The sequence below is a fragment of the Dendroctonus ponderosae genome, unplaced genomic scaffold, assembly GCF_020466585.1.
Source record: "Dendroctonus ponderosae isolate FM_Combo_2020 unplaced genomic scaffold, Dpon_F_20191213v2 Dpon_F_20191213_1, whole genome shotgun sequence".
In the NCBI taxonomy this organism is placed as follows: domain Eukaryota; kingdom Metazoa; phylum Arthropoda; class Insecta; order Coleoptera; family Curculionidae; genus Dendroctonus; species Dendroctonus ponderosae.
In genome coordinates this window covers 45,209,517-45,232,069 of record NW_026017110.1, presented here as the reverse complement: position 1 = coordinate 45,232,069, position 22,553 = coordinate 45,209,517, and the positions used below count along the sequence as shown (strand labels likewise).

Below are 22,553 nucleotides of genomic sequence, written 5' to 3'. Positions count from 1 at the left end.
TCTTCTTTTATTTATGTTTTTCCATTTAGTTGAATTATATATTTTATTTATCCTTTGCTTTATGATTGGTTTTTTATGATGGAAACATTGCATATAGAATACGTCCAAGACTTTTAAATATTTTATTTAATTCTGTCCGTTCCCAAAATTAAATTTCTTACCTGTATAAATTTTGGTGTGACGGCAAGGTTTTTGCATCTGGTCAAAAAAGAATTCACATGATCCAATCAACGTGATTGAACTTTTGAACAAACCATTTCATATGGGACTAAGGCTGCACCATTTTTGGCTACTCGATGTCTAAATCAATAGGCAACGGATGAAATTTTAAATTATCCACTAGCAGCAAATACTATTTTAAATAATTGTTATGTCGATGATATACTATGTGGTGCAAATTCAAATAATATGATTACAGAGTTGAAAACTCAATTGACTGGGATATTGCGGTTAGGAGGATTTTCGTTGCTTAAGTGGTTGTCAAATGATTTATCTATATTAGATTCAGGCGAGTGTATAGTGTGGCAACCGGGTCAGGATAAATTTAAAATTCCTTTCCCAAATATTAAAATAACTTTTGAGAAGATAACTAAGTGACTTGTTTTGTCTAAGATTTCTCAAATATTTGATCCATTGGGCTATGTGAGTCCTGTAGTAGTTTGTGCAAAATTATTAATGCAGCAAATTTGGGTGAACTTCCAACAGATCTTAAGGAACATTGGAAAACATTTTCAAATAATTTAAGTGATTTAGGCAATTTGAAAATATCAAGATGGGTTTTTGTAAATCTAAAAGTTTTGTAAAGATAAATGTAATAAATGTTTTTACAAATCAAAAGAACTTGTCAGAAATTCATGAAGAATTGGTCAATAGGAAAATTGAGTCGTATTTCAACCACCAGTTAGTCCTCATTGGGGTAGTTTATGGGAAGCAGGGATAAAGTCCACAAAGTTTCATTTGAAAAAACTAATTGGTAATCTAACTTTAACGTTTGAAGAATTCACTACTGTGTTGGCACAAATTGAAGCCATTTTAAATTCAAGGCCTTTGAGTCAAATTTCATCGGATCCTTCAGATTATTATCTTAATTGCTTAACACCATTAACACCATTGTAGTAAAATTAAGCAAAACTCTTGGAAGTGATGGTCAATTGAATATTTGAGTAGGTTGCAAAGCAGACCAAAGTGGTTCAAGCATGTTAAAAATTTAAAAGATGATTAAAAATATGGTGCTTCTGAAAGAAGATAACGTTCCGCCACTACACTGGCCATTGAGTCGAATTATTTAGGTCATGCCAGGGTCTGATGGAACAGTAAGAGTTATCAAAATTAAAACAAAAAATGGAATATTTACAAGATCAGTAACTAAAGTCAGTCCTCTACGGATCTCAAAGCGGTTGAAGCTGTTACTTCAAGGGGGGGAAAATGTTGGAAAACGAGTAAATAAAATCTATTTGTCTTTATCGCGCCAACCTCCTAATATAATATAAATGAATAGGGCGATATGAGAATTTTGTTATAAGTTGTTTTGTTTTTAGTAACTAAGGTAATTGTAAAAAACAGACACTGTCAATAATAATAATAATTTGTCAAACTCTGACTTACTTTGAATTTCCTTTCACGAATTTGCGGATATGCAATAAAGTCAGGAAAAATGCTACAGTAACATAGCAGAAGCTGAAAGAACTCATGCCAACAAAAAGTGAGGGGCCASTSSCCTTTCTAGGACGATGGTGGACGACAATTGATGTTCCAGACACAGAGGAACAAGTATTGGATATAATTGCAGCAGGGCTTTCCAGGGGCACTCAGAACATTGCACAGCCACTGACACTTTCCCAGGCACCAAATAAATATCGGCTACATTCCTACCACGTATGTAAGATCACATTAAACCAATGGATTACTGAACACGCGTAAATTGAGCAGGAGTTAACTAACCGAATACGGGAAGCTGCTCGAGACGACTGCATAATAAGTTGATACACAGGCACTTGGTTGGAGTTACAGACTCAAATGTATGTGTTGTAATTTGTAAACAAATTAATAATTCGAGGTTCTGAGTTTCGAAATTGGTTTCGTCATTCAACGACTCCTGTTGAATTATCGTTTATCCTTGTCTATCTTATTGGTACTTTTTCTATTTATCCATGGTTATCGGAGTTTTAAATAATTACGAAGCAACAGGTCTTTGCGTCATGTTAATTAGCCAGACATTGAAAAACATTGTTGCCATTTTGCTAATATATTTTTTTGCAAATTTCTCAGTTTTTAATAACAACTAATTTTTTTACTATTTTTTCTGTACTCCTAAAACACCGCCAGACAATACCTCCACAGGAATGACGCCAATTTTGAATCACCCTGTGTGTCTATAACTTTCTATAAAGAAAAACTTTTTTCAAATTAACAATAAAAGAGAATTTCATATGGTGCTTAAATAGATACACTGCATGTCAGCGAGAAAACCGTAAATATTTCGTATTTATGAATTTTTAGTCGGTGTTATGGAAAACCAATAAGTGCCGTCTGCAAAACTGCCACTTCTTGTTAACCATTTGCTGATGGTTCCTCTGGTTTTAGATCAGAAAATCTAATTCGGCCACTAAAGACTGGCATGAATTTGGCCACTAAGTAAGTTTTCCAAAAATATTTAAAGCTGATATTAGAGAATTGTTTTTGAAACTTCAACTTTATGTAATAAATTATTTTTTGGCAAATAGGTAAGAGTTCAACTATACAGGATGAGTCAGTTTATAGTAGCAGGATTTTAACGGTCGATAGAAAATCAAATTTTAAGATGAACATATTAATTTTTTAGATACTGTAACAACATTCCATATTCTAAGACTTATCGCAATTTTGAATTGTTTAATTTAAGTTTGTTAAAAATCTCGAAAAGAGTTTCTGTTCGAGATTTCAAAAAAGAATAATTTTCTTAAGTAAATATGAACAGAAATTTATATTATTTTAAAATCAGTTGTTGATACCGGTAAGGGAAGAAACTTATTATTATTTAAAAATCAAATTTTAGTGCCATATGGCACCCTCGGCATGATTGGATTTACTAGCATATAGAATTTTGTTACGGTAGCTAAGATTTGCGCGTATTAGAAGAAATAGAAATAAAATGCTAACTCTGCGACAATGCATATCTTCTACAAATATTACGATCTAAAAATTGGATTTTGTATCGGCCGTTAAAGTCCTGCTACTATGAACTCACTCACCCTGTATATGTATACCGTACATATTTTATAACAGAGTTACAAGCGACAATTCAATGCATTCGCCATCTTATGGCCAATTGGCCTCCCTTCAAAATATTTCATAAAAATCTTAAATGCTTTTTTATAATCTTGCTCTGGTTCTGTTCTGTTCTGAAGATTTACTTTTGGATTTGTCTAATTTTGCAGCAAAATCGGTCAGAATTTGGTAGATTAGTTCTCGATTTGCCAATAATTATATTACGATTCCAACTTTTACCGTTAAATTTTGGGATGAGAAACCCAGAACTTGAATATTTTTAATAGGTAATGTTAGCTAACAGAAATATATACATAATTTAAAGGATGCATTAACCCACTTGCGACCAATAATTTGCTCTGAATTGTGCCGAATCTTTCATAACGAAACTTGTTTTAGGCGCCAGAGACGGTGCGGTCGGCGACAGGCTTTTACCACTTTAGTTAATTGTTTTATGTTTAAATTTTCATTCAAGCCTTGATGTCTTAATTTTTGCGTCAATATCTAAAGTTTTTTGCGTCAAGAAAGCTATACATAAATTAAGTAAAATCCAGTTATAGTTAGCAAAAAAGAACCAAAATATTTCCCCCATCTATACGCCAATGGTTGTTCCCAATTCGAGCCAAAATTCTGTAACAAAACAAGAAAAGCATATTGTGGACTCATCAAGGTCTCCTTTCATCAGACAACTTGCTATAAAAATGTTAACCACCCAGTCGATCTTCAGCATTCGACAATCGTTTTGAACCCCATCAACAGCCACCATGAAAATCGTGAGTACTTTGCATAATTATCTATTATCCAATGGTTTGCTAGAACAACATCTACTTCCAGGTACTTCTCATCGTCGCTCTTGCAGCAGTTCATGCCGAAGAAGCCACGAAGGGCTCTACGCGAGTTAAACGTGGCTACCTTAGCCAAGGCTATGGAGGCTATGAAGGCATTGGAGGTATTGGAGGTCTTGGCGGCTTGGGAAGCTATGGAGGCTTGGGCGGCTACAGCGGCTACAATAGTGGTCTATCTCTCTACGCAGCGCCTGCAGCTGTTGCCGTGCCTGTACCCCAACCGGTTGCCGTGCCTGTTATCAAGAGGGTGGCCGTGCCAGTGCCTGTTCCACACGCCGTGCCAGTGATCCAGAAGGTGGCCGTACCAGTCACCAGGATAGTCAAGGTGCCCGTACCTGTTAAAGTCGCTGTTCCAGTGAGGAGTTATGGAGGTTGGTCCGGTGGTTACGGAGGCCTATCCAGTAGCTACGGCAGTGGATGGTGGTAAATCGGGACATTTTAATTAACCTTGTACATGTGTAGAGAAATATAAAATATTTTACCAAATTCGGTGGTTTTCTTTTGTGACAGCCTGCAGCGTGTTGAAATGCTAATAATTGGAAATTAATTCAGTTCTGATTGGCAATTATTAACTATATTCAAATTGTGGATTGGGAAACGGTTTCCGCTATTTCAAGAGGAGTTTTTGGAATCGGACATATCGAACGTAGAACGAAAGCACCTATAGTGCTGCTCTAATAAAAACTTGTGTCAAGAGGCAGTCGCTAGATTTTGAAATTGGAAACTGTTCAAAATCTCCAATAACTCGCAATGAGAACAACAATTGCCATGATTGTTTCTTAAAAAGAGCAACGTATTTCATAGATATGTTTTAAATGGTTGAAGCAAATTCACCTTTTCAAAAGGTGCGTTTGTTGTGTGCTTTGTCTTAAAAAGTTTTAGATATTTAGAAAAAAATGACAGAGCCTCCTCCCGTCGTTTCCTGATTGATCAAAAGCCTTACTTTACAATAGAGAACGCATTATTTATCAAAAGGCAAGCAAAAACTCTTACCATAATCGCAACTACGTTCAAGCTCTTAGAGAAAAATTAATTCAGCAAAGAAATTAGTTTGCAAAAGTTACTCTAAATTTAACATGAAATGTCTTTCCACAACATTCGATGGTTCAACTATTTTAGCAATAAAAACCATAAATATTAAAACGTGGAATTAAAGAAACTGAATTAATTTTATTAAATTAAAATAATTGTTTTGCCTCATATTCATTTAGTTTTAGCTGAATTAGACCAAATAAAGACACATAAAAATTAAAATTACAGCAAAATTCCTAATTAATTTTACTTGCTACTATTTTTTAATCAATGAAGTTTAAGTCGGTCTCAAAAAATTGAGATTTTGCAAAAAACCGAAAACTTGTATCAATTTTACATATTCGTATGCACTCACTCTTGTTTAACAACTTGTTAACATAAACTGAAATTAAATATCCTGAGTCTAATTAAAATAACATTATTTGCATAAAATTTATATTTTTATTGAAATTACATTTTTCGACATACTTAACCCGCACACAAGAGGACTTAGATAAATTTTCGCCCACCTCATCGCTAGACAACAACCAGGCTTCAAAGTAATGGATGTAAGAGGGGAGCAGGGGAGCAGACAGCGAATCCGACCACTGCCTGGTGATGTGAAAACATACGTACCATGCATCACAACTGGTATTGTGAGTACCACTCGCAGTATTTTATGTCTCGTTTATTTTAAGGGCGCGTGTTATAAAGGCCGGGTTGAACCTCCTGCCGACCAACCGTGGCTTCACTTTCAGCAGGCGGTTGACTTCATTTGTGTATTATAAAAACTATTGAGCCTCGGCTTTGTCAACCGGAAGATGACTTGTGTTATCGATCATTGGCTACATTGCGTGAACAACATCAGCCAATCGAAATCATTGGTTTCTTGTCAGTTCTGAGGGCTTGGTACCTGTGTATATCTTCTTTCTTGATTTTAGGCAACTCGCCTGTTCAATTATCGCTCACCTGCGTGATGTTATCGCTCCATAGTTTCCTGGGGCGCCCAACGTCTCTTTGTCCCAATATCCTGCGGTGGTCCATCCTGCTTATGTGCTCATGCCATTCCTTCTTCCTGTTTGCTACCCATTSATTGATGTTCTTGACATTACAGGCTGTTCTGATATCCTTGCTTCTCTCTCTACCCAGCAGTGTCTTCCCGATGATTCTACGAAGTATTTTCATCTCAGCTSTCTCTAGGAGTCATTTGGTTTTCGCTGTTTSTGCCCTGTTTTCTGTGGTATATATCATCACGGGCCTCACGACGGTTYTGTAGATCCTCRATTTAGTGTCCGTTCCCATACTCTTATTGCACCATAGGGGATTCAGAGAGCCAGCTCTTCTAATTACTTTTAAAGCCGGAAAGTTCCAGGCCAAGGTAGTTAAATTTGTTAGTTAAAATTGACCTATGTATATAAACATACTTATTCGAACATCCTAATGACTTTAATCAGATTCTTCTCGCCTCTCAACTAAATTCATAAAATATAGTATAAAATCTTCTGTATGATTGTTACTCATAGCACTATTGTTGTTATTTAAGGCACTATTATTGTTTTGAGGCATTGCTTCTGCATTAAACCGAAAATTGGGATCTGGAGTTGAACTTGGTTCATTCATGTTTTGCGCTACGTCATACAATACTGCACATGCTATAAGGAGCGATTTTGTTGCATCTAGAGATACTCTCACATAGAGAGATAGTACAGGAAAGCGGCGTTTTAAAACACCGAACAATCGCTCAATCGAATTTCGAGTTCTAATTTGAGATACCTTAAATATGTTTTCTGTTTCTCTCTGTGGATTTGTAATTGGCGTGATTATTTAACTTTGTAAAAGATTTCCAGAATTTACAAGAAGTACGAAGTTGTCAAGTTCTCTCCTTCCGAAGCGATTCTRCAATTTGCTGTTTTAAAAAATTCTTTGATCGTGAGTTGCACCACGCTGCTGAAGTCCCGGTTGAAATCTCAAACGAACCCGTCTTCGGGTCGAGTMAATCGTCACTGAACCGGCACTTCAGCGGCCGTTTAGCGGATCTCTAAATTGCCACCAACGTTTCGGATATAAACGTATTTGGCGCTCAATGGAGATATAAATTATCCTCAAAACGAATTATATGCTATTCCTTATGGAAAAACCTATATTTTATTTTGCTCGCCTGAAAATGAATGTCCTCGTGCAATGTCACGCCCTTCTTAAAGAAATAACAACTTTCAACTAAGTCTCAGTAGCATCTTCTATGAGGAAGTTGTTGGTCTAAAAGCGTTGAAGATTTTGATAGAATATAAACAAATTTTGAGTTTTCCAACTGAATTAATGCTGAGCTGAACATAAATGTTATCGCGCAATGCCATTTTTTTAATTACAACTTCTCATGGAACCGCAGGAGCAACTTTAAAGTTTCGACATCTATAAGCGACTTTCCATTAAAGAGTTCGGGTAATTTCATCAAAATCGGCAAAAATTATAATTGTTCTCAGCCAAATCAATGGTGGTCTTAAAAATTATTTTATCCACACGATTTTACGGCCTTCTAATAAAAATGAGAACTTCTCATTTACGTTTACCAGCATCTTGCAACTTTTCCTATCTATAGTGGGCTTCATGTTCTGCAAGTGCCGAAAATTTCAGCAAAATTCTAATTTTTTTTAAACTAATCAATGGTGAGCTGAAAATGAATATTCTCACGTAATTACACGCCCTTCTGAAAAATTATGAGAACTTCCATTTCAGATTCAATAGCCACTTGAGGTTTTGGTCATCATAGGTGAGTTCACATTCTCAAAAGCTTAAAATTTCAGTAACAAAAGAATAAATTCTGATTTTTATCAGTCAAAGCCATGCTGCGCGAAAATCAGTGTTTTCACACAATTACACGCCCTTCCTTAAAAAATGAGAATTTCCCCGTCAAGTTTAGTAGCACATTGACACTTTTCCCATCTGGAGGGAGCTAGATGTTCTGCAAGTGGCGAAATTTTCAGTAAAATTCTAATAAATCCTGATTTTTTTCGACCAAATCAATGGTGAGGTAAAAATGAATATTTGCTCGCAATTACACGCCCTTCTGAAAAATGATGAGAACTTTCATTTCAGATTCAGTACCCACGTGAGGTTTTTGTTATCTATACGTGAGTTTACATTACCGAATAAATGCTGATTTTTATCAGTCAAAGCAACGCTGCGCTAAGATTAGTGTTTTCACACAATTGCACGCCTCAGCAGACAATTCCATTGACGAGATTCAAGACAATTCCATGCTTTAAATGGTTTTCGCGTGCATTCAGGTTAAGTTTTCTTTAATTTTGATAGGTTTTCCTAAATAGATATATATTGAAGATTCTCAGAAACCGTAATACTTAGAATCACATCTAGACTTATCTTAGACAATTAATGATTGCGAATAAGCTCAAAAAATATCCGAAACGACATGCTTCAGTCCCATTTTTGCATTTCACCATAAAAGTAGTTCAACAGGATCAATTTACCATCTGAGTAGAAACATTCAAAAGCTTTATGAACGTGCATTATTTAATTTTCCATATAAATCGGAAAAGTTATAATCGGTTTCAAGAGCAGCCGCCGATTACCTTGAAACGGTTTTTACTTTCGTTCGTTCAGCCTTTTGGTGTTGGCCAATAAGAATAAATCTGCAGCTGGTGAAGAGTCACGGCTTTATGTAATGGATGGTGTCCGACCGAAATCCGCATTTTTATGTTGCCCTCTGGGCGCGAAGAAGTTACGTTGTTATCGTGCACCGATTAAAATAAAGAAAGCAGAATTTTTAAGCATTTTGATACGAAAAAATCTATCCCACCCAGACACCCGGGTGCATATAAAAATGTGAAATTCGGAAAGTGTCATCAGTCTTCTTCGAGAGCTTGATCACATTTTCTACAACTTTATTGGGTGTGCAATGAAGTCCTTAGTAAGTACAATCTATTAGTTTTAAAATCCAATTTTTTAATTTACTTTTTATTTTCAGGCGTTTGTCCTTCTCCTAGCGCTTTCCACTGGTTGGGCCCACCCAGGCAACAAAGTAAAGCGTGGCTTTTTGCATGGAGGGCCCATTGCTTCTGGAAGCGTAGAAGTCGGTGGCGGACACTTAGATATTCCTTCAGTGCCTTCATTGCCCTTAGAAAATGAGATCCACTCTAGCGGAGCGTCCGGGTTCTCTTCTTCTGGATTTTCAGGTATTTAAACGGCTCGACTAATAATTCTAGAGTTTAAACCTACATGTATGTTTTCATAGGGGTAGCAGGTGCAGGTGTAGGAGTAGGTGTAGGCGTAGGAGCTGGAGTAGGTGTAAGATCGCTTTCTTCAGCCGGTTCCATTGTTGGACAATCACTAGGATCAGGAGCGGTTTTGGCTGGAGGTGTCAGTGGCGGAGCTCCAGGGCCTCTAGGAGGTCCTGACCTACACTCCAATGAAGCTCACTACCACTTGGGACACTCAGTTCAGCGTCACGTCTCCATTCTGCACAGAATTGGCGTGCCAGTTCCTCAACCGTACCAAGTGCAGGTGGAGAGGCGAGTTCCAGTTCAGGTGCGTACCCAATGTCTGGTGAAAAATCCAACTGAGGTCTTCGCTTTCGTTTTCGTAGGTTCCAACTCCAGTTGATGTACCAGTAGACCGTCCCTACCCAGTGCACGTGCCGCGCCCGTATGAGGTCAAAGTCTACAAAGATGTGCCAGTTGAGGTCGACCAACCAATCCAAGTGCCCGTTCAAGTACCAGTGCACATCAACGTGCCTCACCCAGTGAAGGTGGTGCAGGAAGTGCCAGTTCCAGTACATATCATCAAAAATGTACCCGTCCCGGTCCCACACCCAATCATCGTGAAACAGAAGGTTCCTGTTGCAATCCACGCCCACATTGAACCCGTGGACATTCACTCCCACCACTCCCACCACTCCTCACATTACGATGCTCATCACGGGTGGTGATTTTTGGGATCTGCGATTAATCGACTGATTCTCTTTGTTTTGTTGTCTAGTCCTTAGGTTAAGAAGTTGTTTGTTTCTGTTGAATTTTAATAAATGTTCTATAAAGTTTACAAGGATGTTTTTTGGAGGAACTTTTTCCTACCCAGCCAGCACAAATCGTGAGAATGACGTGAAAACGTCACCAACTTTGTTACGTTAATTCAAAGAGTTGGAAGCAAAACCGCCTAAGTTGCAAAAGGTTAGCATAGAAAAAGGAACCGTCAAACTTTTAATGCGATAAAAAAATCCTAGCTTCCAAATTAAATTAGGTGAAAAAGTTAAGTACTACTCAAGAAATAAAAAAGTTTTTTAATACACGAACAATCAATTAGGTTGTTTTGATCTTGAATTAAAACAAAATCAAAAGATAGAAAAACGACAAAGCGATCAATTTTTCTGAATATTTTTTCACAAAAAGTAATGTTATCAATACAATAAGAGAATTTACTCGTAATCTGGCAACAAATTTATGTAATTATTATCTTCTAATATCACTCTATTTTTGCGGCTTTGGCTCATGGAGCAGGTCTTTATAAAATTGATGGTATATTGGAAAGGTAAAATCTAGCAACTTTCGTAAATTCTCCCATTTCTTGTATTTATTTATTTTTTAGTGTTTCTTGGTAAAGGGGTTCTAGGTTTAAATTATTTAGTGAATCCCCAAACATATTTTCAGCATTCTTGTGACGGAAAAAATGGAAAGACCGCATCGTTTTCTTTAAAGGAAAGCAAATATGTTTGATTTTTAATGTATGAAACCCCTTTTTCTCCTTTTCACAGTCTGAATTAGTGCCTTTTTTTGGATTCTTAATCATCATCAACAGCCCTTTTGTGTCCACTGCTGGACATAGGCCTCCACGTTACTCATTCTATTGCTTCCGCTCTTGAGCACTGGATGCGCTTGATGTCGTCAGAGCATCTCGTTGGGGACGTCCTCGGTTTCTATATGTATCGTGTCTAGGGGTCTCCATTCTAGGATTGTCTCTGTTCATCTTCCAGTTCTGACTGTCTGACTCTGCAAACATGGACCGCCCAGTTCTATTTCAGCGTTATAATTCAATCAACTAAGTCCGTAACACCGGGCTTTTCCTTAATTATATTGTTTGAAACTCAGTATCTGAGGGATAAATTGAATATTGATCTCTCCATTGCTCTTTGTGCAACTTACATTTTGTTTGTTATCTTCTTGGTACCAGTCAGTGGTTCTGCTCTATGTAGGAACCGGGAGCACGCACTGATCAAAAACCTTCCTCTTTAGACACATGAAACTATTTGAATGAAACATATCCTTCTCTATACTCTGCAGTGGTATTCTCCTCTTCAATTCTGCGGTCTGGTTGTCTTTTCCGAGTTTAATCTAGTGGCCGAAATATTTACAGGCATGCACTTATTCTATTTACTTACCCAACGTTGAAATGTATTTGGCCAATTCAAGGTTGGTCGTGTATTGTGTTTTAAAGAAGTTAATTTTTATGCCAACTGGTGCATAAGATCTCCGAAAAAGTTGACATGCATGATCTACCCGGTGTTCAATAAGGACTACATCATCTGCAAACTTTCTTCTTCTTGTGCCATACTCACTCCGAGAGCGTAGAAGACCTCAGGTGCATACTTGTGAAACCCATCAACCACAACTCTATATACCTGCCGTTTACCGCCGATTCCGAACGGCACCAGTTGAGAGGTTTTCCTGGGCAGAATACCCGTGGTAGTTTACCATTGCTTTCCACTAGGTGGTCACAGCGTAGCTGCGTGAAAAGTGTTCACGTCTAGGCCGGAGATCGATCCCTGGGTCTGAGGCATGACAAGCGGATGCGTGCACCACCACACCACTGTGACCACTGCAAACTTGTTGTTTTTAGGTTGTTCAAATACTGCCCATTTATGTTGACTCTAGTACTTCCACAACTGTTGTTCTGCATGACGCTCTGCAGCAGAGCGGATATTATTTTTGGAGATATAGTGTCTCCATGCCTAATATTTTTCTCCTAGATAAATTTGTTTATGTCGCCATACTAGATGCTTGCTGTAGCTGTTGCGTTATTATATATAATAAGAAGAAACGTCGTGTATCTATGAGCAATACTGCAGTCTGTAACCGCTCTCAACATTGAGGTATGCTGGACTGAGTCAAAAGTGCTTTCTCAAAAAAACTAAAAATACGTTTTAGCTACTCCTGGTCCAATTATAAATTATTAACCTAATAAAAATATTGGAATTATTAAATTATCATTACGATAAACAAGTTCAATATTTTAGGGCTTCCATAAATATCATTTCAAATGAACAGTTCTTCTGACGCAAGAAGATAAAAGCGGTTCAAGTTCCACAATTTTACAAACCAATTACCTGTTGTGACCTACCGATCCTACTTCAAAAAGTTAAATCAATCTCATGAACTTGTCGGTGCGCAGTAATGTAAATATAGTGGATAAAATAATGAAAGAGACAAAATAAATAAAAAGATCCAATCTCTTCATATCACTCTCTTTACTAAAATCACCAGAGTTTTCACAAAGCACAAAACAATTACATCCGGAATTAGATTCTTATTTAAACTGCTAACTCCAGTACCTGCGGTAGCTTCCAAAACCCCCAAAATTGCGTATTCGAGTGGGCTGCCTGAGAAACACGAGCTGAGGTACTGGAATTGGCACTGGCACATTAACTCGCACTGGTACTCGCACTGCAAAAGGCACTGGTCGGTCCACTGGCACTGGCCGATCGACAGAAACTGGCACCTGGACTGGAAAAGGGCGATCGATGGGCAGAGGAACGGGTTGGCGTACCACCACTGGGCGATCAACTGGTACCGGATAAGCCTGAGGTATACGATTGCCGATGAAGTTGACTCCAGCAAAGGAGTTGAAGCCTTCGCCAAAAATACTACGTTTCGAGTGTTTTTTCTGGCCACTTGACCATGACGTGGCGATGCTAAGCAGGGTTATTAACGTCTGGACATAATAATCAAGTGAAAACAAGAAAAGTTGACCGAAAAGACTACTTACGAGAAATTCCATGTTGATGCAAAGCACAGGTACTGCCGAAAAAATCCATGCTCAGATTAATTTATATGAAGAAAGCGCTAGAGGGGAAAACTGGAGCGAATGATGGAAACTTTCTTTGGATGTGACGATCAGCGTTGCATAAGAGCCACGCTTTAATGTGAGTGCGAAAAACAAAAATATGCGGTTTTGCATGTCAATTGATTTCTATTTTTCCGCTTGATTTAAAGAAATATTAGTCTCTTGGGAAGTGAACCGATTGATTCGATAATTATATTTCGGTAATTACTCGATGTCTATGCTTCGGTTCATGGTTAACCTGCCGTCCTAATCATACAAAACCTTTCAATTAATTATCTCGGAACAAGCTCTAGAAACACCACAAACGACACAAACGAGTTGTTTGACCAAATTAGCAGCAATCATTTTAAGCAAATAATTAAAAAAACATGTAGTGACGAGAAAAAAATTTATGCGAAACAATTAAATTTAATGGTTGCCACTTTCTCATAGCAACTATCTTGGTCACGTCTCATTAGCTGCTGATCTAATTTACGAATTTTCTGAACGATTTTACACTCAGTTTATACTGGAGATTTTTTGAAGTTTAGTTAGATTTAAGAACAGAACACTTAGACTGGACGCTTCGCGGTATTTCGCTACCATTTTTATTGAGATAAAAACTAAAGAGACTGAACCGTTTATAGTCCTATCCCTTGACATTTTGTGTGAGAATATTTTCTTCAAACTTAGACGTGGATATAAAAACTAGCTATTGAAATGGCGCCTGCGTGCCAAAAAATGTGCAAATCGACTTTAAAATTCAAATTGAAATAGAGGTAAGTAATGCGTTTCATCTAAAGTGTCACAAAACCCCTATCCATTTAATGTCTTTACCTAATATGGTTTATCACGTAGGCAAATACACAGGGTGTTCCGCTGAGAACCACCGCGATGGATAAATCGCATACTTTAATTAGGGGAAAGTTTGAAAAGTACGGTGTGTCAATTTGAAAACTTCTCACCCCTGATATGTTTCTTGCAGTTGAAAACATAAAAAATCGGAAAATCCCGTTAATTTTATTTGCAAAGGGGACACTTTAATTGAACATTTTTAGCCTCCTTGTTTCAACCCCTTAGGAGGAGTAGATGTCACCCCTATCATCTTAAACGGGAAGGGAGGTCAAGTGGAAAATCGTTTCAAAGGGCGTTCAATTCGCATTACACAAGTTATTACTTTGTTGCTTTATGTCCAGAGGTTTCCGAACAATCGCGTTTCAAACTTGTAGGAACAATTAAACTTGCGTGCATTCAGATATTGGTATTCAGGTTAGTGTTTACACAAAAACAACTGTGTTGGGTGTCCTTGTYATACAAGTGATTAGAAGAGTAGGCTACCCTGTTAAAATCGTTGAATAGGAGGAAGAAAATCTAGTTTAARCATTGATTTCTTATATAAAAATGTTTTTCGGGCTTTGAAGCCGTGGTCCATAGGAATTTTTTCCTGGCGTTTCGTCCACAAGTGCGGTGCACATTATCAAAAGCAATGAGGCAGTGGGCGAAGTGATCTCCCGTGCTTTCCCACTAAGACTGGTTCAACTACAATTTTTGTTTTAGGTTTAAATCCCTGCAGAATTTTTAATGACGAATAACTCTTTCCATAAGATCATCAATAAAAATTTTCCCATATCATGAGAACTTAAGTAGACGACACTGCATATAACATGTAATAATGAGGGTTTGCAAATAAGATAAAACGTGGGAGTCTCTCGGTGACTTCGAGATTCCATAACCATTCGTGTGGCTTTATAACGTAAATAATCCGTGCCAAGCGGGTCGTAAGAGGCCAGATGTCGCGGAACATAGACACAGAACAGCATCAACACACAAGTGTCTTTAGACACAGTATTACCAAGCCCTACGCTGTAGAATATGTACGATTTACTAATATTCTTCTCTCCACTATCGCGCCTTCCCATTTCCTGGATTTATGGTATGTCCATCCCAATATTTGGCAGTTTTTTTCATGGTCTGTGAAACCACGTCGGCTCTAAACCGTCTGAGCACATTCCGTCTTCTACTGATTCTCGTCTGCCGTTTTTATTGCCGGGTTAGTCGTGTTAAATCAATCCTATTCCGTGGCATCCTGTCGGTTTCCATAACAGCCTGTTTTTCTCCGAGAATGGGTGGTTGGTCCATCGCGCAACCCTCCTCCTTTCACATCTGGACTTGAAACCGGCAATGGAGAGAGAAGATAGATCGCAAACTCTTATTAGGAGAATTTTGAAATTTGGACAGTATACCAAGAGCGGGAGGGCAAGAGATATACAATATTTTCAAGATGGCGACACCTTCGGTTAGACCGGAGGTATCAACTTGTTCATTTTAAATGGAACACCCTATATATTATATTTTTTTGCATTCTATTGCAAATTCTAAGTATATTTTATGCATAATGTCATATACCCAAGTATAATCGTTTTTGAGACATTTGAAATTTTATGTAGAAAACTACAGTTGCAAGCACTCGAATAATTATTCATTTTTCTTATAAGGGAAAATGTGATACTTAACTTGAGTCGCATTTATAGGTGAAAAGGATTAAGTTTCGAGAATTTCGATAACAAAATGTTAAAAAATTAACTTCAAAATGAAAATGAGAAAACGGCCAAAATACATTTTTTTCAAATGAAAATAAAAAATTATTTTAGTAAATTTATCTTAAATATTATTGCTATAAAAACAAAGATAAGTTAGTCTAAGAGTCTGTCAAAGATATATTTCAAAATATTGGCACTTTTGGTCGCGCCGTATTTTAAGTGCAGCCAGTTTTAGCTGCCATGACTGAAGTGGCTTTATTACACTCAAATTCAAAAATAATGTTTACTCTTACCGTTTAAAAATAATTAATAATCATGACGGGATGCTTAAATTATACAAATAAAGATTATTTAAACTCATTTATTATGTATGCAGAAGCTGATAAAGTTACATCAAGAACATGTGACACATTGATTCGATATTCGCAAGATCAGAAGTCATCACCTAAATTGGATCCGTTGCGGCAATCGTGCATAGAAATAATATGTTATTATGTCTGTAAGACAAACTGCGCCAGAGTCCAGCTTGTCCCAACAACAGGTTGTAGAATATAACGCAAACATTAATTCAATTCCCACATGTTTGCCATGATTCAGCATCTGAGACAAACTAATTTTTCAACCATAGTGGCATTCTGTGCATATCTCGTGATTTTGTCGCATGGAGCCAATCTTTTTTTGGACAATATCATCTGGAGAGACGAAGCTAAATTTGCAAAAAAAGTGGTGCCTTCAATCGACACAATTCGCATTATTGTATCACTTCAAATATACATTATTCGGGCCCGGGTGTAGTGTAGCCGCTAGGCCCGGGCATAGAACACGGCCTATAAAGGGGTAAGACTGAACTTTCAGGTATTCCCACAGCGACACCGATACGGCTTGCCGTATTGATACAGCTACACAGCGCGCCACACTTTTTATACCGGGTGATTGAAAATTGGCGTCATCCCTTTTAAGGGTTGATAGAGGATCACTTGGGGAGTACGAGAAAAATATAGACAACTTTTTTTTCGAAAATTTCTAGAAGATATTAACAGTTGAACATCAAATTTCAACTTTGTTATTAAGCATTATTTTGAAAGTGTTCCATATTTAATTGGAAGCATATTGGAATACTTAAGCATTCAAAACGAAAAATTACAATCTTTGCTTCAAATTACTAAAATTTTTGATATCAAAAAAGTTCTCTTCTACAAATTTTTGATGAAAAATCACAGCGGCAATGATGTTTTTTATCATTTACAGATAGTTACAGGCAGACAGTTCTTGCCAATAAAAACAATAATTTGTCAAACTGTGACTTACTTCGAATTTTCCTTCACGAATTTGCGGATATGCGATTAGTTCAGGGGAAATGCTACAGTAACATAGCAAAAGCTGAATGAATTTACTCCAACAAAGGGCGAGCAGAGTGGTTCCAGGAAGATAGTGCACAACAATCGATTTTCGGGTGCCAGACACAGAGAAACAAGTATTGGACATAATCGAATCAGGGCCTTCCAGTGGCACTCAAAGCACGATAACTGACACTTTCCCAAGCACCAAATAAATACGAGGAAAGGCTACATTCCTACCAAGTTTGCACGATACACACAGCACAAGGAGATACAAATGGAGCAGGAGTTAATTTACTGAATACGAGAAGCTGCTTGATAAGAGTGGATAATAAGGAGATTACGCAGGCACTGGCTTGTTTGGAGTTAACTATTCAAATGTTTAGTGTTGTAGGGTTTACACCAATTCGAGGTTATGAGAACAGGTTGATATTTCGAAAGTACGTTCCGCAGTCAACAAATCTTGTTGAATTTACCGTTTATCTTTGTATTTCTTATTGTCACTCTGTATAGTTCCATGGCTACCGGAGTTTTAAATAGTTATGAAGAAACATGTATTGCGTAGTGAAATTTTGAGCACGCTACGTCATTTAGTTTGTGTTTAACAGTCATTGGAAGGAGATGGAAAAAAAATAATTTCGGGTGCTCATTAAGCATTATTTTTTACGTAAGAAAACCATCAGAGACCCTGCACCACCAATTTCACTGGTTAAAAAGTGTTTTACTGAGTTTCGTTGTGGTCGTACTAGCACAAATGACGCAGAACGTTCAGGTCGTCTAAGAAAGGTTGTTACACCAGAAATGGTCGATAAATCCATGGAACGATACTGGAAGATCAGATATTAAAAGTGCGCGAGGTGGCTGAGGTTGTAGGCATCTTAACTTATAGTGGGTTTCTGTAGGTGAACATGCACCAAAGAAGGCCAAAATTTGTCTGTCAACCACAGTTTTTTGGGATTCACGTGGTGTCATTCACATCGATGACCTTGAGAAAGGTAATGCGATCACTGGCAGATAGTATCAAGAGCTTTTGGACACTGGATGTTGACTTAAAGCTAAAACCACCGCATTTGACGAAAAAAGTGCTGGTTCATCAGAACAATGCACGGGTGCACACGTATGTGGTCGCCATGGCAAAAAAGCATGAATTAAGCTACGAACTGTTGCCCAACCCAGCATATTCTCCCGATTTAGCCTCCTGTGACAATTTTCTGAGTCAAAACCTGAAGAAATGACTGGGTCGTAAGAGATTTGGGTCCAATGAAGAGGTGATTATTGAAACAAACGCATATTTTGAGGACCTCAAAAAATTATATAATTTGGAAGGGATAAAAAACTGGAACGACGCTGGACTTAGTGTATCCAGATTAAAGGATATTCGTTAAGAAATTAAAGGTTTTTCGGCGGAAAAAAATGCCTTTTATTCAAAAACTGACTGCCCTATGAAAGGACCCTCTTAGTAAATGGATTTTTTATATATATCGATCGCTTTACTCTTTGCAGCGGCCTGGTATCAACAAAAGCAAAGATAGATGTAAAGTCGGTAACAACATTACCCCTTATCTCGAACACTAATTATTATGCTGAAAGCAGACCAATCTTAGTAAGCTCTTCTTCATTGTTTATCACACGTTTTTCGAAAAAAAAAGTGCTGTTTTAAATCAGTGAGAGGTAGGAAAGAAATCATGTGAGTGATGAGAATGCAAACATAAGGAGATTGTTGACAAGTAGCTTGTTTTCCATAGGTTGAGAGCATGTCTACTAGTGGTACTGATTGGGTGCACAGCCTGTACCTCGGTGATCCAACTTAATTCGGAAGTAATGCTATTTAGTGCTCACCTGATGGAGGACACACCCCTGCAAACATCTGAACTCCAACTAGATAGCGAGGAGCTTGTAGACCATCTAATTTTGATGTTTTGCTCTGGAAGCATTGGTGAGGTTACTTTTCGGCAGTTTCCTAAAGTACGTTTGCTCTAACTAACACTAAAACATAGTAAGTGTTGGTATTGCAGCTACATAAACTCACAATCTGGAGAAGCCGTATCGAGCACATTTCCGCCTTTCTCCCTATAACCGAGCTTGAAGTAGTACGTTCCTACTTTCCCAATCTTGACGCTAGCTTACAAGAAAAACTGCAAAAGCTCCGCATTCTAACTATCAAGGCGAATAAGAATTTTCAAGTGGAACCTTTGATACTCAAGAACTTCAAGCATTTGCAAACTCTTTTCATATCGGAGGCTAACTTTACCGATGACTGCGTAACAAAGAACTGGTTTAAGGGAATGGAAGATCTACAACAATTGGGGCTTAGGGGCAATGGCATCAGCTGCATGACTGCTGACGCTCTTAGCAGCTTGCAAAACCTCAGAATGTTGGACCTAACCAACAATCATCTAGCAGACATTCATAAAACAGCTTTTAAAGAGCTCACTAAACTCGAACAATTGGGCTTTTACGAAAACGATCTGGAGGAGTTTGATTTCCAAGCCTTGGCCAGCCAGAAGGGTCATTTGGAGCTACTGGGAGTGTCCTGGAAAGTACTGAAATCCAGCGGAATATCTGCAAAAAATTTACTGAAAGTTTTGCCCAATTTAAAACTGCTATCGCTGGGACATACGGATATGCCAACTGATTTTAAGGCTGGCGAGTTTTGTCACATTTTGAAGCAGAATGGGGCTAGCTGTATGATTGATAATCTTTTTGGTACACCAACCCTGTTCGGGACTCAATGGTGAGCCAGAGGAGAGCTCACTTGTTCTTACAATACTTATTTATATGACAGATGATCAACCATGTGTGAAGGAACATTGCATGACATAATAAATTGAACACTATTTTTGAGTCAAAACTTTATTTAATTTACCTTAGTTAGGGTTAGATTGCACACCTACTGCACATGGTAAGTGTGATAAGTCAAACTACCACAGTTCAGAAAACGCAAAACGTTTGAAAAAATATCGCTAGCAGAAAACCATAATAACTAATAATAATGATAATTTTAACAAAGGAAAACGCTCCGATTTTCTTTTTGAAGGGGAAATCTTTTCAGATCAAGATAACATCTCTAGCTAAAATCTTAAATATAATTGGGGGTCAAGGTAGACCTGGTTTGAAAACTCTTTTCTATTCCCTTTATGGTCATACCTAGTTTAAGCCATTTTACTAAAGCGGTTCAAAAATAAATATAATGTATGCCTTTTATTGGAAAATCGTTGCAATAACTTTTTTTGAAACAAAGTGTTTTCGGACTTAATACGTGGTTAAATCGATACTGCTTCCTCATGGCACACCTTGTAAAACAAAAACTATAAAAGTATCTATATTTTAATTGCATTTCGGTCCACTGTTACATGACTCTACAAAAGTATACGACTTGAATCCAGTAAAACAAGTCGCCCTGCGGGCTGCCACCACCTTTTTGTTAACATTTATTATATTACGTATGGTTTTCATATGGCCACGCTGAGAGCATGACTTTGTAGTAAAAGCTGGCCAACAGGTAAACATATGAAATGCCAAAAAATACCTTCGGAATTACACGCGCAATCAGCCAGGACTGGTGTGGACGGTTGAGAAAAAAATATATGCATAGACAGAAGGATAAATATCAAAATGATTTTTCGAAATGATTCTTATGACTCATCCGTAATTTTCGACCGTTTTGAAGATATTACCTGTTTTACATTTTTTGTTTTGCATTTTTACGTATCCTTATTTCTGTTTATATCTCCATGTAGGCTGGGAATTCCTAATGAAACCAAGTGTATAAAAGTTACTACTCAAGAAGGGCTATCAAAAGAGGCTACCGACAACTGCATAGGTTAAACCGTTTCGGAGATGTGGGCTTTCGTCAAAATTTTAATATTTTTGCTTATTTCTCTTTATAGGTTAGGAATTTATGATTAAAGCTAATTGATGAAATATAGGTCTCGATGGGGGCTATCCAAAAAGGTCCTTACAACCCATGCGATATTTCGAGCCGTCTAGGAGTTATGTCATTTTTCAATTTCAGGCCCCTAGAAAAGGGCGAATTCCTAGTTCGATCCTGAATTTCTATACCAAAATAAAGCTCGTTTTATCGGCTTTGAACAAGGTCCTATAGAGAATTGCGCTATTTCCAGCCGTTTCAAATGTGAATCCAACCAAACCAAATCACTAAAACTTCGAGACTCTGTCTGAGCTGTGTGCCAAGTTTCAGATCAATATCTGCAAAAATTCGCTCTGAATCCTGTCTACAACTTTTGATAACATACACACATATACGGACAGACAAAATAAAATTTCGGCCCTTTATAGTCTGGTACAACTTTGGGTTCGCTCGGATTTACCGTTCTCGAGATATGGCTCCCAGCTTCGGAGGCTATAAGTAGTATAATTGGGGATATTTCTTAGGATGTTACATGTTACTCGCTCTTGAATGATGTGGAAGATTTTTTTAAATCAAGCCTTGGGGCTGTATTGGGCTTGGAAATTTGGCAGTTAATAAGAAATATTAAAAATCTAAATCTCTGAATTTTCCGAATTAATGCAACTTTAGGAACATCGTTAGAAAAACCAACTAATTTTGCTTCATTTTGACTTTAAGGACGTACCTACCTTGATGTGAGTGAGGATATGAACGAAATACATTTTTCAATTAGCCGTGGATCACTTATCTCGATCAACCCAAAACATTGAAAATGGAAAGCGACATTGCTGCTTCCATCAAAAAGTCCGCTACAACTTTGATATGGTTCGTACCCATTTAAATAGGCTTTTATATACAGGACGGTCCCTGTAGATTTGGGAGTTTCTAACAAACCAGGGCGCATCTATATAGATTAAGTGGAAGTAAGGAATAGTTTTGCTGTTACTTTGAAAACGCTTGAAAGCACGTGGTCGTCGTATAAAACGCCGCTATTGAAGTTGCAAGGGCGACTGCCCTGTGAAGAACATCTAGTTTGATGTAGTCTCTTTGATAATTCATTAATAATAACATGTTCAGACCCAATATTAAACTTTGTATATCCTACCAAAAGTGATGCTTTCGAGTTTTTTTTACATATTATGAAAAGATCACTAGGTGGTCCGGATGTTGACAAAACTGACCATTTTAAATTATGTGTGTGAGGAAGAGAAAGGAGGACCGTCAGGGAGACCCTCGACACCGAAGGTATTATTATCAACAATTTCTTCTGAGGATGGTGGAGGGGGAATTGCAGTAGAGAATAGTTTTGGTCTGCGATAAAATGTCGAGTGGCTCTTCAAGATCATGTGTTCGGTAAGTTCGGGAGTTTCTCATTTAAATGTGAAACTCCCGAACGGAAGCCCATATGGCCATCCGCAGAAGTTTGTTTTCTGTGGCTTGAAGTCTATTCAAGTGACATTTGGCTGCATATCCCCACGAAGTGGAGGCATACGCCAGTGTCGGCTTGATTATGGTCTTGATGAGGAGTAGCTTGTTCCTGATACTCATCTGGCTTCTTCGATTGAGGAGTGGGTACAGCTTGGCAGTTGTTGCCTTAACCTTGTCGATGGCTGTTTTT

At 37.7% G+C, this 22,553-nt stretch overlaps 3 protein-coding genes and 1 long non-coding RNA gene across 4 annotated transcripts; 3 read left to right on the top strand and 1 right to left on the bottom strand.

Moving 5' to 3' along the window:
* Positions 1-3,909: 3,909 nt before the first annotated feature.
* On the top strand, positions 3,910-4,577 carry LOC109533020 (cuticle protein 64). The gene is made up of 2 exons (XM_019898209.2): positions 3,910-4,019; positions 4,081-4,577. Exons 1-2 carry the CDS (start codon positions 4,011-4,013, stop codon positions 4,516-4,518), a joined length of 447 nt encoding a protein of 148 aa, XP_019753768.2. The 5' UTR covers positions 3,910-4,010; the 3' UTR covers positions 4,519-4,577.
* A 3,754-nt stretch (positions 4,578-8,331) lies between these two features.
* On the top strand, positions 8,332-10,154 carry LOC109546084 (tetra-peptide repeat homeobox protein 1-like). Its single transcript, XM_019916919.2, has 4 exons — positions 8,332-9,027; positions 9,085-9,292; positions 9,352-9,644; positions 9,703-10,154. Exons 1-4 carry the CDS (start codon positions 9,016-9,018, stop codon positions 10,042-10,044), a joined length of 855 nt encoding a protein of 284 aa, XP_019772478.2. The 5' UTR covers positions 8,332-9,015; the 3' UTR covers positions 10,045-10,154.
* A 2,402-nt stretch (positions 10,155-12,556) lies between these two features.
* LOC125505804 lies at positions 12,557-13,495 on the bottom strand. The gene is made up of 2 exons (XR_007282424.1): positions 13,092-13,495; positions 12,557-13,037 (listed from the first exon to the last, which is right to left on the bottom strand). It is a non-coding gene; the product is annotated as an uncharacterized LOC125505804 (long non-coding RNA).
* A 5,081-nt stretch (positions 13,496-18,576) lies between these two features.
* LOC109533019 (platelet glycoprotein V) lies at positions 18,577-19,876 on the top strand. The gene is made up of 3 exons (XM_019898208.2): positions 18,577-18,712; positions 18,771-18,990; positions 19,041-19,876. Coding segments are annotated over exons 1-3 (945 nt in total). The 5' UTR covers positions 18,577-18,710; the 3' UTR covers positions 19,764-19,876.
* The last annotated feature ends 2,677 nt before the right edge of the window (positions 19,877-22,553 follow it).

Coding starts and splice junctions, on each gene's coding strand:
- LOC109546084 (XM_019916919.2), top strand. Junction 9,293..9,351: donor CTCTTCTTCTGGATTTTCAG/GTATTTAAACGG, acceptor ATGTTTTCATAG/GGGTAGCAGGTGCAGGTGTA. Junction 9,645..9,702: donor AGAGGCGAGTTCCAGTTCAG/GTGCGTACCCAA, acceptor TCGTTTTCGTAG/GTTCCAACTCCAGTTGATGT.
- LOC109533019 (XM_019898208.2), top strand. Junction 18,991..19,040: donor CTTTTCGGCAGTTTCCTAAA/GTACGTTTGCTC, acceptor TTGGTATTGCAG/CTACATAAACTCACAATCTG.